The sequence below is a fragment of the Caenorhabditis remanei genome, chromosome IV, assembly GCF_010183535.1.
Source record: "Caenorhabditis remanei strain PX506 chromosome IV, whole genome shotgun sequence".
NCBI classification, from domain to species: Eukaryota; Metazoa; Nematoda; class Chromadorea; order Rhabditida; family Rhabditidae; genus Caenorhabditis; species Caenorhabditis remanei.
Genome location: NC_071331.1, coordinates 2,958,151 through 2,977,469, shown reverse-complemented (window position 1 = coordinate 2,977,469; position 19,319 = coordinate 2,958,151). Strand labels below are relative to the sequence as shown.

The 19,319-nt window shown below is 39.8% G+C and overlaps 1 protein-coding gene across 1 annotated transcript; it reads left to right on the top strand.

Annotated features, from left to right (window-relative positions):
* Positions 1–10,690: 10,690 nt before the first annotated feature.
* Positions 10,691–13,119, top strand: GCK72_012288 (uncharacterized protein; the record flags this gene model as incomplete). Its single annotated transcript, XM_003089726.2, has 4 exons — positions 10,691–10,711; positions 10,871–11,005; positions 11,722–12,072; positions 13,048–13,119. The coding sequence occupies 4 exons, from the start codon at positions 10,691–10,693 to the stop codon at positions 13,117–13,119; spliced, it is 579 nt and encodes a 192-aa protein (XP_003089774.1).
* Positions 13,120–19,319: the final 6,200 nt, after the last annotated feature.

The window sequence follows — 19,319 nt, the reverse complement described above, 5'->3', positions numbered from 1 at the left end:
AAAGTGCAACAGAGCGCACTTGCTCCACACAACTTAACTACGGTTCCTTCCTGACCCCACCCACTCATTCTTGCGTTTATTTGAATATTTTTTATTTTTTGAGGGGAAGATTAGCCTCGCCCCTCATGAGAATATCAAATTTCAACTCCCCCGCTCATTTTCCTCATTTTCTTTAAAACTCGCATCATATTTTTTACGGATTCTGACTTTATGAATAAATTTTATTTTAATATTTCTTTATTTATTTTAGTTTCTGCGAAAAACGGTGAAAACCCCTGTCTGAAAATGTCTTTTTGAAATTCCCTCCCGAATTATTTTTACTTGGGTTACTGTAGATGCTGAAAGTGTGCAAACACCGTCACGTCAGATTGCACAGTTTAGAAATTTCGAATTATTTTTCTCGATTTTTCATTGTGTTTCCCCGCGATTTTTGTGATTTTTTGATGATTTTTTGTAGTTTTTTCGTCGGAATTTTAATCTGAAATCAGTTTTTGGTCCTAAAATTCACTTTTTTCGCCGAAATTCCTGTCTAAAAGCGGTGATTTCGCCGAATTTTCATTGATTGGCCGATTTTCCAGTTTTCATCAGTTTTTCGTCGGGTTTTCGCTATTTTTCAGCGTTTTTTCTGTGATTTTTTGACTTTTTGGCAATTTCGCGACAAAAATTGTCTGATTTTTCCCTAGTTTCGATAAAAAATTATCAGAAGTAGGCCCATTTTTAGATTTTCGACAATTTTCGACATTTTTTCCGATTTTTCTTGTAATTTGTTGGATTTTTCAAAAAATTCGTAGTTTTTTCTGATTCCTTCGTAATTTTCTGTTCAAATCTGTGTTTTTTTGCCCTTTCGCCGATAATTTTTCAGTTTTTCAGCGCTTACGGCACTTTTCAGCAACTGGCAACATTTTTTCTCATAAATTATTCTCAAAGATCTAGTTTTTGTCTAAAAAAGCTATTTTGAGTGATATTCAACAGTTTTTCGTCGATTTTAGCCGGCAGAATTCGAAAATTTCCGTTTTTTACATGTTTCTCGCTGGAATTTTAGAGAAATTCCTCATTTTTCTTGCTCTGGTCACTTCAGTTCCAATTTTTCTTGAGTTTCGCAGTAATCCACAAGTTTCGCAGACTTTTTAAGCTAAAAACTTTAGTTTTTGTCTTATTTTCAGCCGATTTTTTAGTTTTACCTCACCACAGTGAGTTTTCGAGCTAAATCTGTCTATTTTTAGGTTATTGGGCCTGCTTAAGTATGGTTTTTATCAATTTTTCTCGTAAATACTGCTAATTTGAAGCTGCGGGGCCCAAAATGGTCGTAGTTTCGCAACTTTTTCTCAAAAGTCTCGGTTGTTCGTAGTTTTTCGTAACATTCATTGAAAAGAATCAAATTCTTATCGAGTTTTTATGAATTCTGTGTACTTTTCAGGCATTTCAGACTTTTCAGCGATGAGAAGCTGAAAAAAGGTTTTTTCGCGAAATATTTACCGCTTTGTAGTCATTTCGCAGTGTTATGACACGAAAAAGTGGAATTTTCGCCAAATGTTCCAAGAAATTGCGATTTTCCACACAATTTTCGAGATTTTTGCGATAAAATTCTATAATTTCCGTCGAGAACTAAACATTCATAACATCTCAGTTCCCTCCGTTCCGACGTTTCTCCGCCAACTCGAATTCCCATAATTCCACCGCAAAAAATGTGTTTCTCGTCCAATATTTCAACATAAAAACGAGCAAAATTAAGAATTGCTCGTCCTCCCCCTCTCCAACAACACAAAACTTTTTCTCTTTTTGTCATAAAACAAGTTTAAGTATAGAAAGAGAACGAGAGAAAACTGAGAGAAAAATGGAAAAACAACAAGATGGAGACGGGGCGCCCCCCGATTTCTCTTTTTCTTTTCTCTTTTTCTCTCAAATTTATGGCCAGTCGACACGCAATGGAATTGATGGGAGCCGAGTCGACCGCAACGCGCCTCATGGCGTCGCGGACGCGGTTTTATTCGCAATTTTTTTTCATTTTCAGTCGTATTTTGGTGTCCTCTTATCAGTTGGAAATTAGATTCTTCTCGAATTTTCTTATCATTTTCTGTCCTATAGGTTGTTTCCGCTAGCCAAATTGCCCATTCAGCCATTTTTTTTGCTCTCAATAAGGAAATCATTAAGAATTCCTTGAAAAGTCTGCAAGAGGGAGGTCTCTCGTCCGCCGTAATTAGATTATGCTCTCGTCGCCGAGTTTTTGTGTGTATTTATGTGAGCATGATGTCATTTTTTTTGCTCAAATGCAGACTGAGCATCTAAAAAAGAATATGTCGTCATCTGAATGTATCTTTTTGAATTTCGGAAAGACTTGGAATAGCTAGTCATTAGTGGGTAGTCGAAAATAGACTGAATTTTGCAGAAAATCGAGGAATCTCGGATTCTGACCGCTATTCTGAGAGCAGTTTTCATATTCTGATAGCCTTCTGACTGCATTCGGCGGGATTTTTGAGCTTTTCAGAGCTCCAGAGACTAAAAGTCTGCATTCTGACGATTTTCAGCACTTAGATACTCTGAAAATCGGGATTTCCCAGAGTTTCAGAGTATTTCTGCCAGTTTCGCTCACTGGAAGCCTCTGGAAATGTTTTGAAAACACCTAGATTTGTGGTTTTCAGCAGACTTGTTACGGGCGAACCCGAAAAATGACATGTCTGGTTTTCTCCTTTGAAAGTCAGTTATTTCATGACTTGAATAGACTGATTTCGGCAGGAAAAACTGACTTTTGATGAAAAATGTCGATTTTTGAGCATTTTCTATGTCAAAAAGCGGCTTCCGGCAAACGCGCTGGAAAATCCGAAATGTGATTTACAGCGCCTAAAAATAATAATTCCCTGATATGAATCGCATTATCTGGATGGGTTTACTGTTTTACAGCTGAAATTGTCATTTTGATGAAAAATGCCGATTTTTGAGCATTTTCTGTGTCAAACGACGGTTTCCGACGTACTAATCATCGATTGGGCTGGAAAATCTCAAACGGGGTTTACGGTGCCTGGAGACAGTAATGTCTGACTGGTATTACTGTTATGGATCTGAAAATGCGATTTTGATGAGATATTGCTAATTTTTGAGCATTTTCTGTGTCAAACAGCAATTTCTGGCATACCACTCATCAGTTGGGCTGAAAAAATCCCAAATGGGGTTTACGGCGCCTAGAGACAGTAATGTCTGACTGGTCTTAGTGTTTTGGATCTGAAAATTCGATTTTTGAGCATTTTCTGTGTCGAAAATTCCATTTCGGATCTGAAAATGCAATTTCTGATCTGAAAATGCGATTTCTGATGAGATTATCTCGATTTTTGTGAATTTTCTGTGTCGAAAACTTCTTTTTCGGAGTATGAAGAGGTCACTCTAACTCTGCTATTCGGCCCGTGGACCAGATTCTAGAATTTTCTGAAAAACCAGACTCCTCTTGCAAAAAGACAACCGTGTCTCCCTCTTTTCGGAAAAAGTCCTTTCCTATTCGAGCAAAAAACGAATTCCATACAAATGACGTGTCTTTCTTTTCTCTCTCCCCGTCGTCCCCATGATTTATCGTGTCAGCGAGAGATGCTTTCAAAATATATATATGGGGGATGACGAAAACGTTATAAAACACAGGAAAACCTTCTCACTGGCCTTATTTCCGAAACCAAGATTCATCACGATTCGAAATTCGAGCCCCCTGCACACACCACGGTCATGACCCGGATTCAGTGCCAATTTCAATTTTTCTTCGTCCGACTGACGTCGTCTCGAAATATCAAGATCAATCCGAGAAGAAAGAAGACATTTTCTTTTCCGGTGGCTCCATTGAATTCGTTTTTTTTTTTCGCAATTCTTCTTTTTCTCGCCTCCATCCGTCGAGTCTCATTCCAGCAGTGTTATCTGAGAACCGCATCGTTTTGTTGGTGTGTTTTATGTGTTTCTTCTTTCTTTTTTCTCTCTTGTGAGAAAAAATGAGACGAAATTACAAAAAAAACGAGAAGAGAGACGGCTCCGGATGGAGTTTTTCCGTCGAATTTCAATTAGACCACGCCCACTTTCTGGAACATTCCGTCAAGTCGGGTTTCTTTTTGACACAATTCACAATTCCTTATTTTTCCCCTATTTTCGTCGAAAATGGATAATCTCGGATGACATTTTCTGAGATGATCATTTCATAATTGGAGATGTATACTCATAGTGTCAAGTCACGTCATCTGTTTCTGTTGTTGTTGTTGTGAAAATTGAGCCAATTCTGAAAATGTCAATTTCCTAAGGAAATTCTCCCTAACGGCACAAAACTTGGCACGCGGCCAAGTTTCTTGATGACTAATTTTCAAAAGTCATCAACTGACCCCCATCGCTCTCCGTCTTTTTCTCTCGGTCTCCCCATTTCCCCTTCTATTTTCATTTTTCCGTTCGAATCATCGTCTTGTCCACCAGACCTCTCTCTCTCTCCCCTTCGTCAGTTTTCCGTCCGTCGTAATGCAACCCCTCTCTCCACCCGCCGGATAGATAGATATAGATAGGAAAGAGAAGGACGAGAGAAAAGTTGTGGAGAGAACGAGAGAGATATGACAACAAACACAATTGATTATGCGGAAACCCGGTCTCCTTCCGTTTATCTCAACTCTGGGTCTCGTTTAGAGAGAGAGTGGAGGAATTATGCTTGGAGAGAGTGGAGAACGGATAAATAGGTGCGATCATCATCAATTTTTCCCCTCCGTCTCTTTTAAATAGCGACTTGATAATCCACGATAATTGCTGGATTTATTCTCCTTTTTTGTTTGGTTTTGGTGTTTTCTGGAGTTTTGGAGGTCTTTTGGGCGGTTTAGGCCCTCTCACGGGTTTGAAACGGCGTGAAACTTTTTTCAAGGTATGCCGAGTCTACAGAATTTCAGAAGACGTTGAGTCTAGCTAAATCTGTCAGAAATCTTCGACGTCAAAAACTCCAAAGTGAGACAGAAAACTACAAAAAACTGCTAAATTTTAGTTTTTCGGGAAGCCTGCCAAAAGGTGTGTACATTTGATTCTGACTTCTGAATCCCTCAGAGTCGAAATTTCTCCAGAAGGAAGTTTGGAGCGGTGCTGAAAGTTTCAGCTTTTCTCAACTAGCTCAATGACCTGAAATCCGCTCAAAAAGACTGAGAAAGTTCGCATCTGGGCCCTTACTAATCTGAAATTTCCAAAATTTTGGGATTTTCAGGGATATCAAGCCTCCCAGACAGTCTAAAGATCTCCAATCTTCATTAGAAGAATCATCTTTGATTGCTCTTTATACTTGTTTGCTTTTGGTCAGCTGGCATCACCACCACCATCATTATTTCTTCTTCTTCTTCTGTGTGTGTGGTAACTCCTCATCTATCTCTCTTTGCTCTCACTCCTACTCTAACTATCCTTATACCCATCACATGGCACACAGAAGGCAATAAGATCAATCTCGGCTCGAGAGAGTCGGTCGTATTTCATTTCGTAATCTCTTTACGATTCGCAATTATTTCGAAACGTCTATCGTCTCTCCACAGAAAAGAGAAAAAAGTCGGATTTGATTAAAAATGTAGAAAACCCATTACTTTTTATTGGTGTCGTAGTAGTAGTAGTACACACCAAAAAAGATTTTTCGCCCTTTTATTAGGTGTCGGAATTGGTTGAATTGGAGTCTGTAGCTCCTGAGCTTATAGGGCGGGATTTCAGAAGGCGTGACCATTGGCCGATGAGCTCGGTTAGCTCAGAGTTTAATTGAATTCGACCGGTCCCTCTTGACATTGCAACTTGCAAAAGAGAATGTTTCTCATCTTGTAGCCGTTTACTTTTTTTGGAAAAAAGTTTTGTGTGTCGTTGTCCACCAACCCCAATTTCTCCTCGTACTCGTCTCTTACATGGCAATCGGTTCGACAATCGACGGCGAAACGAACAAAACTAATCGCCTTCTCCTCGCCCCCCTTCTTTACCTCTTTTCCACCGGCCGTCGCTCCCCTCTTTCTCTCTCCTTTTACGGACACTACACCGTGCATACGAAGGGAAGAAGAAGAAGGGAGACGTGTCCTTGACAACCGCCCGTTTCATCGTTCTTTTCGTCTTTTTTTATGCGGAATACATTGTTTTTTCGTGGGAAAGGTTTAGAAGTTGTAGGATTCGCAAAAGTGGGTACTGTAGCTCGTTCGGGAGCTTTTTGTGCACTTTTGATACGTTTGGAGGCTTCTAGGACTTCATAGGTGTCTTCTGAAGTCTTTTTTTCAGTTTTTGGAGGTTTCTGGAGCTCCAAAACTTTTGAATACATGTTCCAGAGCTCTTGAAGTTGATTTTGTATCTTCAGGCGCGGTTTTTTTTTTCGTTGAGCTGCTGGAGCCATCAGAACTCTCCACTTTGCTTCTGAACTTTTTTCTCCCAGACGTCTTCAGACGTTTCTGGAGCTCCTATAATGCTTTTTGGACCTTTAGACGGTTTCAGAGCATTGGCCGGAGACTCCGGAGCTCTTATAGTGCTTTATGTAACATTTCTAGAATCTGGGACCAATTTTGGAACTTTTTTCTCCCAGACGTCTGAATCTCTGGATTCTGATCTCCTAGATTCTAGTCGGAGACGCTCTTCCTAATCCAGAAGATCCACTGCTCACTGACCACACCAAAAAATTTCGAAATACTCTTTCCGTTGTGTTGGCTCTTAGCTGTCCTATCCTATCCGCCACCATCACAGAGCACAAAATTGAACTAATGATGTCGTCTCTTCACCCTTTTCTCCCCATCTCTCGAATTCCCCAAAAAATTCGGTTTGTACTATTTATTAGTTGGTTAACACTGGTGGTACGGCACCCAGTTAGAGATAGGGAAGAGAGAGTAATTTGCATTCATACGCATCTTATTGTATATAGATATATATAGAGAACGAATGAAGAGAGAAGACACACGGCGGTGGTGGTCGACGACGTCGTCATATCTCTATCGTCTTCTTCGTCGTCGTCGTCCCCTTTGCCCCCCGTCTTCATCCCCTTGTTCTCGCATTTCGATCCTCATATACATACACTCATTTTGTGAGAAGAGAAGGAGGGGACTCCTTTTTATATGTTGAATAAGAAGTAGAAAAGAGAAAAGAAGCCAAAGTCGCCCCGTCGCGAGAAATGCTCAATTTCAAGAGCCCCTTCGGCCAATTTAGGCGGTTTTAGTGCCCGAGATGTGGTGACCTACCGAAGTGAAAAGAATAATCGAGACGACGTCATTCGCATTATTTCGAGAAGAAGTCCTTCTCCGCCACTTCTTCTTCTTCTTCCCTCCATTTTTTTTAGTTGCTCCATCCATCTCTCCATTGGCTGCGGTGCTCCCGAGCAGCTCCATGCCCGGAAATTGAGTTTTCCACACCCAAGCAGTCGAAGGCGCACATAGGCGAAGATGAGACGAAGAGGAAAGACATTCCATCCCCCCCCCCCCCCCCCCCATTTCGAGCCATTTTCACTTCGTCTTTCTTTCCGAAATTTTTTTGTTCACGTCTTTTTCTTAGAAACTGCAGAAGACTGTAACGTTGAGTCCCTATAACTTTGCGAATCTCGAGCGCAATCACCCCTATAGTGTGATTTTTCGAAAGATATGGAAAATAGAGGACCGGTTTCCGGTTTCAGTGTTGGCAGGTAGCGGAGGCGCCCGTAATGCACACACTGTTTTTCCGCGCGCGCTTCGTTTCGTTTTTCCCTCTTGTAATCACCCCCCGTTTTGCCAAAAACGGTTTTTTGCATGAGACGAGACCTGAAATTTGGAGTTTTGAGAGTCAAAAGACGTCAAAGACTCCAAATTGAGACAGAAAACTACAAAATTTGGTTTTTCTGCAGAATTTTCGATTTTCGGGAAGCCTACAATAATAGGGCTCTTCACCTCCGGAAAAATCGTTTTTTCCGGACATGAATAAGCCCATAAGTGTGTCCGAATATCCCGATGTCCGTTCGCTTCCAGAAATCTTCCAGAATTTGATTCTGACTTCTGAATCCTTCCTTCTGAATCCCCCTTTCTGAATACAAACGATCCCCTCCTTCTCTGAACTTTCCAAAGTACAATCTCGGAGTGATCCGTTCGTTTCCATTCTATCGAATCGGTTGTATCATAGATGTTGTCAAGGCCAACAACATCGTCTCCGTCCGTCTTCTCCCCCTTCGAAATAGGTAAAGAAGGGCATCCATTCCTCTCTTCTCCCTTTCTCTCGGTCTTCTTCTATCTGTCTTTATCCCCGTCGTTCGTCTTGTCCCTTCCCATTAACATCATCATCGTCGTTATGGTGCGCCCCCCCCCCCCCTCTCCACCAAAAGGGACTTTTTGGAAGAGAGACGCGGCAGCCAATCGATTATTTTTGTTTTGGACCGTAGAAGAGAGAGAGAGAGAGAGATGTCGCCGCCGCGCGCGCCCCGCTCCTCTTTCTCTCGCTCTCTCTCCATTTCATTTCGTTTTGCTTCTTCTTCTTCTTCTCCTTGTACCACCAACAGCCTCAGCATCAGCATCAGCACAACAGAACACTCTGCGTCTCTAATGATGGCCCCTTGTGTTGGTTCTTCTCTCCTCTTCGCGGCCTAACGGCCCGATGTGTGCGAAGCGAGAGGTTAGAGACGGGGAGAGCACAGTGAGTGTCCGCGCCGTGTGCTGTGTGTGTGTCTCTGTGTGCTGAAGAAGGCCTCTGAGCGTTAGAGGCCGCTGTGACGATTCCTGCGTCTCCACAAAAGACACGGTGTTTTTGGGAGTCTGACCGCCTGGTATCTGTCCTCGAAGACCCCCGTCTCTCTCTCTATATATACACAACACACACCGCCCCATTATTGTTTTTTTTCTCTGCAAGCCTTTTTCTTCTTTACTGATTGCAAATGGGGGTTGGCTGAAATAGAAATAGTAAAGTTTTTACTGATTTGGCTGGAATTCTAGTCAAGTCTGGAACGCCAATCAGACGGAATTTCTTTTCCGAAAAAAGAAAAGAAAAAGATTTCGAAATTCTGATTAGTCACCTTTCTCCTCAAGTCAGATGATAAGGGATCAAGAACTTTCTTCTTCTCACTTTTCTGTTTTCGACCCCGAATTTGTCAACAAGTTCGTCATTATTGTCGTCGTTAATCCCCCCCCCCCCCCCCCCCCCCCCATCATCATCATCATCGTCTTCTTCTCCCCATCTTCTTCTTCCTTTCATCGTCTTCATCGCCTTCCCCTACTCAGAGTTTCTAGAGAAACTAGAGACATGCTTCACTTTTGAATTAGATTGGCACAGCCAGAAAGAGAGAGAGAGGGCTCCGTCGCCCGGCCGCCGCGCCGTCGGAGACTTTTTGGAGCTCTCCAGCGACAACGGCGACAGGCGACGCCGTCTCCTCGTCTTTTTTCTATGAGGAGCTAGAGCATAGAGGCCAAGAGCACACACACACACAGAGACGCACACAACACGCACACACACTCACTCACAGTGTGTGTGTGTGCGTCGCGTTCTTCGCCTCCTTCATTTATCTTTCTCTCGAGGCTCTTTTCTCATAGACAGAGAAAGGGTTCTATATAGGGATGGCTCTCAAATGGAGAAAAAATGAGAGAAGAAGTCTTTTTTTTCTGATTTCGAAAGATTTCTTTCCAGAATCTGGAATAGCTCTGTTTCGTAATATTCGAAAGCAATCGCGCTCCACTGCGAATGTCATTGTTTCGCCATTGTCGGATGATTCATCATCGATTTGGCTACCCCCTTTGTTTGTTCCTTCCTTCTGTTCTATAGAATTTTCTAGAACGTTGTCGTTTCGTAATTCTTCGATTTTTCGGTGTCCGAAGCTTCTTTTACTAAAAAAATCCCAGGAATTTTTAGTGGGTGTTTGTGTGTTATCGAATTAAATGACGTCATTTGATAAAGTTCACCAACTTTACGCTTTTACTGGTTTAGAAGGAATTCGTCATTTTAGATGTAATTTTGGTAGTTTTGATGCTAAAAATGACGGTTTTTGGCTGAAAAATGATCGATTTTAGCTGAAAATGACCATTTTTATACCATGAAAACGCGAAATTTCGCTATAAACGACTATTTTGATGCTGAAAATGACCATTTTTATTCCATAAAACCGCGAAATTTCACTCAAAATTTGACCTACGAAATTCGAAATTCACGAAAAAATTGGCGCCAAATCTGCTCAGTTTTTCGATTCGAAAATTGTATTTTCTCTCTCCAGAACCTTCGATTTTTCTTTTTTTTTTCGTTATTTCATCACCGCCTGTTTTTCCCCAAAATCTCATTTTTTGACCGATTTTTTTCGCTTTTTCTATGGAAATTTGTTCATTTTCTCTCATTTTTCCACAAAAAATGCCAATTTTCCATCATTTTTCGGTCGTTTCGCTCTGAAAATGCTGAAAATCCGTGGGCGTTTTCCCCCCAGAAAAAAACGACTTTTGATCCCCAAAAAACCATTTTGCCCCCTTATCAGCCACGCCCCTTCACATATCAATTCTTCCCCTCTCTCAATTCCATGAATCACCCAGAAGGCATTTTCTGCAAAGCGATGTTCTTTTCTCTCTCCGTTTCTCTCACCACCCTCCACTTTTCACACACTCTCTCGCCTCCTGACTCATCGCTTTTCGTCCCGTTTTTTCTTACATTTTTCTTACATTTTTGTATAGTTTTCGATTCCTTTTGTTTCTATTAGAATCTATTATTTGCAGGGCTCTACGGGTGTTCCCCCCTCGCGTCTTTTTTTCTTCACACATAGAGATAGATGGCTGCGATTAGAAAGAAGGTGAGAAATAAGCAATTTCATTGGGAAAAAAGAGAAAAATTGGAGAGATAATGAGCTAAGAAAAATTCTCATTAAAATTCTCCAATTATCTCCTTCTTTTTGAAAAAAAATTGCGAAAAAAATACTAAAATTTTCAGTCTAAAAATAGAAAATTTTCAGTTGGTGATCGTTGGCGATGGAGCTTGCGGAAAGACTTGTCTGCTGATCGTCTTCTCCAAGGATCAATTCCCAGACGTGTATGTGCCGACTGTCTTCGAGAACTACGTCGCCGACATTGAGGTCGATGGCAAGCAGGTAAGACATTGTAATTCCGGTGAATAAGGCGAAAATTTCGGTGAAAAACGACTTAAATTGATTGAAAATGAAGGTTTTTTTCATGGAAAAATGTCGAAATTTTGGTGAAAAATTGCAATTTATGAGAGAAAATTGAGTGAAAATGAAGGTTTTTTGCGAAAAATTAGCTGAAAATGGCTATTAATGGCTATTTTTCAACTGAAAATGACGCTTTTTGGGCTTAAAATAGTGTCGGTGAGCTGAAATTTCGCATTTTCAAGCAAACTGAAACTCAATCACATTTTCTCAATGTCAGCTGGAATTTTTGCGATTTTCAGTCATTTTTTGCGTCTCTAACGAGTTTTTTGCAGCGAAATCGGATTTTTCGCGTTTCCGAAGCCCAAGAAGCGGATTTCCGAAAATCCGCTGAAATGGATCAAAAACTTGATTTCAGCGGCTCAAAAAGACTGAAAACCTCGTAAAAATCTTATTTTTGACAATTTTCCGCTGATTTCAGCGATTTCAGACAGCGATTCTGCCATTTTTCAACAAATTTCGGCATTTTTGAACTCATATCGAGCCACAGCTATCTGGCTGCTCTATAGCCCATTTTCGCCAAAAATCGCTATATTTTTTGCGAAATTTCCCGCAGACAACTACAAATGTTCGCCTAGCAACCCTCCCCTATTCCCCTCTAATAAATAACAAATTTCTAATCGTTTTCCCACTTGTTGCAGGTCGAACTTGCTCTCTGGGATACAGCCGGACAAGAGGACTACGATCGTCTTCGTCCACTCTCGTATCCAGATACGGACGTCATTCTGATGTGCTTCTCGATCGATTCGCCAGACTCGTTGGAGAACATTCCAGAGAAATGGACACCAGAAGTCAGGCATTTCTGCCCCAACGTGCCAATCATTCTCGTCGGAAACAAGCGAGACTTGCGCAGCGATCCACAAACCGTCAGAGAATTGGCCAAGATGAAGCAGGAGCCGGTCAAGCCAGAGCAGGGAAGAGCCATCGCTGAGCAGATTGGAGCATTCGCCTATTTGGAGTGCTCTGCCAAGACTAAGGACGGAATTCGTGAGGTTCGTTGGTTTTACTGAAAATTTGTGGAAAAAACTGAAAATCGCACTAAATTTAGGTATTTATAGCCACTGATAGCATATAGAAAGGCTGAAATTGAGTACGATGCTCAGAATCTGTTGGTATCGGATTTCGCTGGAAATTGGTGAAAATTGTCGAAATTTCAGCTAAAATACTCAAAAATCTTGAGTTTCAGTGCCATTTTGACAACTGAAATTCTTAAAACATTGCTGAAATTTTGTCGATTTTTAGCAAATTCTCAGCCTCATAGCTTGATAGATGATAGATGACTCGTTAAGAAGACTAGGCATAAGAATTTCAGCACCAACTCTGCGATTTCCAGCTCGAATTGGCTTGATTCTGTAATTCACTTTACCCATGAATCCTGATAGCGAGATTAGAATTTCAGCTCCAATTCGTCGATTTTCTGTCGTAATTTCTATAATTTTGAGCAGTTTTCTCCTGAATTTCGTAAAATTACGACGCAGTTTCTAGCAGCTCGAACTCTTTTTTTTTCTTCATAGGTATAGACGGCTCGTAGTAATGGCGGAGTCGATAGGAATTTCAGCGCTGATTTGACCGCTTTCCGATGGTTTTGAGCAGTTTTAACCACAATTTCGACGGTTTTCGCCAGTTTTTTTTTCCGATTTTAGACTGCCCAGTGTCTCCTGATATCATTTTTAGGCGGTTTGACTCATTTCCAGCTTCGTAGCTCATCTCATAGCCTAATTATCCCTAATTAGCTTTGTGCTAAAAATCCCACTGAAAGGCACCAAAATTTCGTTAAGAATGCTCTAGAATAGCGTCAAAATTCTCAATTTTCCGCATAAATTACTCCATTTTTGCATTTAAAAACCTCCAGTCATTTTCAGACTCAGAATCATGTCTTTAGCTCTTAAAATCTCATTTTTGACTCAAAAATTTTGACGGATTTTCCTCAAATCTCGGATTTTCTCACTCAACTTATTTCTTTTCAGGTATTCGAGAAGGCGACACAAGCAGCATTGCAACAGAAAAAGAAGAAGAAGAGCAAGTGCATGATCCTCTAAATGCTCGAATGCCCACCAAAGAAATAATTCATTCATTTTCATCGCCCCGCCCCCTTTTCACGCTGTGCATCAATCAATCATTTCGATCGATATCTGCTCTCTCTTTTCTATAAATGTTTCCGTTTTGATCCAATCCAAACACTTTTAAAATTTTTTATTTTCTTCTCTCTTTCCCCATTGAAATTGAAATCCGCGCTCCTCTATTCCAATCACACATCTCCACTTTCTATTTCCTTTTATAGCTTTTCGCTTGAATTCCCCACCCCCAACTCTCCTTCACAATTCAAAACTGTGTTATTCGACGCTTCCTCTCCTTCACACAAATTTCTCTTTTTTTTTATAATTACGTTTTTTAACCCTCATATTCATCCACTAATTTCTCTTTTCTCTCTCTAAATTTCTCTTTTTTTTTCAAAGAAAAAATCTTAATTTCGCCCCACCGCTACTTTCCTATCTTAGCTTCAATGTAACTGGTTTCCCCCCTCACCCATCTTTTTCCTTGAAGATTCTGCTCTGGAATTTCAGATTTGAGGTTTCTCGCAGAATCTTCTGGAATTTCTTCTCTTTTTTTTCTCTCTCGATTAATTTAAGTGCGAAAAATTTGTAACATTTTCCCCCTTTTCCTTCTATCTCTCGCAAAAAATTACCGCTCCCCAAAAAATCACCACATCTTTAATTTTTTTTTGAATGACAGCAAAGTTTTCCTCTTTTCCCTTCCTTCTCTCTCTCTCCGTCTCCACACATTCATTATTTTATTTGTGACCGTTTTCTTTTCGATATTATGTAAGGAGAAATGAATAAGTATTGGAAGTCTTCTGAGCGTTTTGTGCATTTTGAGCAATTTTCAGAGAAACAAAATTTGCAAATATGACTCTCAGCTGCTTGCGCCGACCCGGAAAAAGGCGAGTTATCTACGCCTCACACCCCCCTCATATTTCAGCGGTCTCGTGGTGTAGTGGTTATCACATCTGTCTAACACACAGAAGGTCGGTGGTTCGAGCCCGCCCGAGATCAGTCTTCTTTTTTTGGTTTTTGTTTTGAAGAGGATGTGAATGGGAAATGGTTTTTGAGATGAAAAATGAGGTATTTCAGAAAAAACAACTGTTTTGGAATACAACCATATCAGAATTTCAAAAATTGATTCAATTACTATGGAAATTCTGAAACAGAAAAATTTGCGAAATTTCAAATTTTTGTTCCAAAATTAGCACAGAAATCGGAGAAAGCGCAGAGAAATGTGTCTTTAAAAATCTGTTTGCGTTTTAGGCTCCGCCCCCAAATATGGGAGTGGGGACACATTTTCTGCGCTGGACGCTCCACAGGTTACTGTACTTGATAACGCTGCGGAGGCGGAGCCTAGAATAAAAGCGATACTTAATTTTGAAAAAAAGCAATGATATACGAGATGTGATAAATTGGTATCATCAGAATTTCATAAATATCACATATTTTAATGGAGTTTCTGAAACAGTCAGTCTCTAACATATCAGTTTCAGAAAATTATTAAAGAATAGTGGTTCGGAGACTCTAAGATATTGGAACGCAAGATATGCAAAACTGAAAGAATTAATGAAATTTTGGAAACCACTTATATTTTTTTCAAGACTGACTAGGGAAGGCCTCCAGGTGACCGTGGAGTTATGGGTCGTGACCTATATCGTAGGAAAGCTGAGAAAACGCTGATTCCAAATATATATTCAGTTTTTGCCCTCGAGGCCTGGTATTCGAGAAAAACGAGGTCAAAGTTTGGACCCCTGACAAGTCATTACCTTACCAACGTGTTAAAAATATCGGCAGCGTGGCGCAGGTGGTAGTGAGGCGGTGTGGCATGAGAAAGGGTGTGGGTTCGGTCCCGGCCACGCGAATTATTTTTTTGCATTTTTTGTAATGAACTTTTAAGGTTCTCTGACCAGGTCTGTCTCACTTTTTCAATATTTGGATAATGTTTTATTGATTTTCAAGTAAAAATAACAAAATTTTTGAACAATTGTTTTTCAAAAGTTTTCAAAAATTTGTCCATCATTTGATGGTCGAAAAGTGATGAAGTACTAGGAAAATTTTTCTCGTCTTTTTTGTTTCAAATGGCTTATATTCACATAGGAATCAATAAAACATTATCCAAATATTGAAAAAGTGAGACAGACCTGGTCAGAGAACCTTAAAAGTTCATTACAAAAAATGCAAAAAAATAATTCGCGTGGCCGGGACCGAACCCACACCCTTTCTCATGCCACACCGCCTCACTACCACCTGCGCCACGCTGCCGATATTTTTAACACGTTGGTAAGGTAATGACTTGTCAGGGGTCCAAACTTTGACCTCGTTTTTCTCGAATACCAGGCCTCGAGGGCAAAAACTGAATTTATATTTGGAATCAGCGTTTTCTCAGCTTTCCAACGATATAGGTCACGACCCATAACTCCACGGTCACCTGGAGGCCTTCCCTAGTGAGTGGTTTTTTCAATCTTTTTTTAATAAACGTACTGCAAAGCTGTTAATCCTCTTTTTTGGTTACTTTCGACTGAAATATATGAGAAAACCATCCTGTCGTTTTATCAGCAACTCAAAAACAAACCGATTTTAATAGAGATTCTGAAACAGTCAAATTTTGACAGTATAGTCTGGTCCCGACATCGACAATGACTATTTCGCTACTTTTGACTACTCAAAAAAACTATTGAAACATAGTGTAGAGATCAGAGGAGACGCAGAGAAATATATGTTTTCAGTCACTTTTAGACATTGTAATTGTGTTGTATCAGAGTGCAAAAATGTCGGTAGTATTAGAAAGTACGCCAAATACCGAACTAACTTGACCGCAAATTGCGGTCCGCAATCCGCTATCATATTGAAATGTTTATGAAACAGTAACACTTTTCTGTTTCAAGAAATTAATTTTGGAATTCATAACTTATCGATAACAATGAGAGGATGTGAACTTTCAAGCCAGAAAAACGGGAATTTACTGTTAGAGAGCTTGGCTTCATTCTCGATGAAAAGCTCGTTAAAAAAAAACAAATTTCGCGATTTACTCTACATTTAAATCATTATGTAACACAAACGTAAGGTTACTTTTTCGTTTTATAAAACCTTTACTATGCCCTTTTCAGAGTATGGGACTTCCATTTCCAAGGCGACCGAAACTGTAAAATCCAGAGAGGCTGTGCAAAATACCTTCAAGAAAAGAGTAATGTATAGAGCCTCTCTACGATCGGAATGAAGTTAATCGTGTTGAACTTGAACTATCCGTGAAAGAGTATCGGGTTTTTATCAGGGTTGGGAAATTCCCGGCCGGCCCGGCTCCTGTAGAAATTTGAATATTGTTGAAAATTTTTTGAAATTTTTTTTGATTTTTTGCAAAAAACGTCGAATTTTCTACTATTTTTTGGAAAACCGATAAAAACTGAAGCGTACAAGAATTTCGACTATTTTTTTATAAAAATTTTCAAAAAATTGTGAAAAAATTGTCCACATTTTTGAAGCCCGGCCAGCCCGCCCCGGGCTGGCCCGGAATTTCCAAACCCTGGTTTTTATCTGTTCGCGTTTTAGTTTTCGCTCCCAAAAAGTGTGAGTCGGGACACACTTTTTGCGCCGGACGCTTCACAGGTTACAGTACTGTTGAAAAATGTCTCTTTTTCTCAGAGTCTCTCAATTCCGCACACAATTTTCTTCGGTTTCGGTTGAGCGTGATTGTAAAAAGCGTGCCGTGCTAATAAGTATCATTGAAAATGCGGAAAGCGGAAAGTCAGGTACGGAAAGCAATGCGAAGAACTTGTATCAGTAGAATTTAATATCACATACTTTAATGGAGTTTCTGAAACAGACAGTCTCTAACAGATCAGTTTCAGAAAATAATTGGAAAATAATGGTTCGGAGATTCTAAGATATTGGAATGGAAGAGATGAAAAACTGTTAAAATTGGAAACCACTTCAATTTTTTGCAAGGCTGAATAAAAAAGGTTTTCATTAATCATTTCTATGTAACACGCAATAGATTGGTGATTAGCAAGTAATCAATAATCTTTTTTGAATATTTTCAACCTCTGAAGACCACATACATTCAAATCAGCACCTCAAAAAATAAGCAGTGTTTAATAGAGATTATGAAGCAGTCAAATTCTAACAGTTCTGACTTTTTGTTGGTTAATTGATACTCCAGGCGGAAAGATACTGATACGCAACCGTATTCGTATCAGCACTTTAATTTTTAAATAGAGATTTTAAATAGAATTTTAAATAGAGATTCTGAAACATTCAAATTTTGACAGTATTGTCGGATTCCGACATCGACAATGACTATTTCGCTACTATTGACTACTCAGAAAAACCATTGAAATATAGTGTAGAGATCAGAGGAGACGCAGAGAAATTGGTGTTGTCAGTCACAGTAGTTATCGTATCAGAGAGCACAAATGTAGCAGAGTTGTACGGAATGCCATTTTTCAGTTTCCGGAATACGGAATCCGGAATCGGAATGCCGAAAAAACCCGGAATTCGGGAATTTCGAAATCCGGAATTCGGAATGATTCGATAAATTTGCAGGCCAAGTCTTTTTTCGAGTTTTTAAAAATTATATATAAAGTTTAAAACTACGTTTTAGGATCAAAACCAGAAAAGAAGTACTATAGTTGTCTTTTAAACTCAAAAAAATTATAAATTTCAACTTTTGGATTCCGGAGGGGGTATTTGAGTTTAGAACTCGGAAGAATAGAACTGCGACAAAATAAAACTGTGAAAATATAGAACTGACTAAAATAGAACTGAACAAAGTGGAACTACGAAAAAATGGAACTGCTACAAAACAGAGCTTGACAAAATAGAACTGAACACAATGGAACTGCTACAAAATAAAACTGTTACAAAATAGAACTCTAGTTCGAATGGAGCGCGTTTGCATTTTTTTGCAAAAATTCAATTTATTTTTGACTTTTCTCAAATAAATTCATACTTTTCATCGAATAATTGTTCAAATTGAAAAAAAAGTCGTTCTGATTCTTCTAAAAAGAAAAAATGCAAACGCGCTCCATTCGAACTAGAGTTCTATTTTGTAACAGTTCTATTTTATAACAGTTCCATTGTGTTCAGTTCTATTTTGTTGAGTTCTGTTTTGTTGCGGTTCTAACTTTCACTGTTCCACTTTGTAACAGTTCTATTTTTGCCTGTTCTATATTTTCACAGTTTTATTTTGTCACAGTTCTATTCTTCTGAGTTCTAAACTCAAATACCCCCATTCCGGAAAAAGGAAATTCAAAAAACCGGAACATGGCACCTTTACTAACTCTTTTACTCGATCGCGATCGCTTAGAAATGGTTATGAAACAGACACTCTTCTGCACAGGGGCACGAGACGTAAGGTCCGCAACGAAAAGTTTTGAATTTACCGCGCCAATCGCGTTGCGCGTGCGTCGCGTTTTTCATTGAAAGATACGACTAACACACGCTAAACTTGAACTTGGCACTTAGCCAAGTCCTTTTTTGGCACCGTGCCAACCGCTGTGAGGCGGAGCACGTTTACGTGGCCGTGCGATTTGCACCCCTGTGCTTCTGTTTCATGGAATTGATTGTTAATGTATAAATGCAACTTTTGGCGGCTCAAGTAGACCTAAATTAATGTTATCGAAATTATAATATTCATGAAAAAGTACAATTTTTGTATGATACAACAACTTTCGATACCGTTATATGTAAATAATCAAATATCATCAACACAACTGAGAATCACAGAACGAGCCTGAAATACAGATACAAGCCATAGTTGTCAAGCCCCGGTCAGCAAAATCAGGGCCGGGCCGGGCTTAAGGCCCGGTCCGAAGGCCCTGGCGAATTGGCGCGAAAGTCAAAGTCAAATTTTTTGAAATTTTTTGAAATTTTTTCGCGAAAAAGTCAAATTTTCGAATAGAAAAAGGGTCATTTTTTGAAGCCGGCCTTGAAAATTTTCTACCGGACTGGCCCGGGCCTTGACAACTATGATACAAGCTGATTAGGATGAAAACATTATACCCCGTTTGAAAACGTATTGAAACTGGAGCATTTACGAAAAAAAAACTCTTGAAGCAGGAAAAACTAAAAACTTGGCGCAACTTCTTTGTTTACCGTACGCTTAGCCGCATAGATTCCATCAGCTCTTGGTGACCGTTCACCACTCTCTGTTTCGTTAATCCCATTAGAGTTCTAGTTTCATGAACATTATAATGTTCATT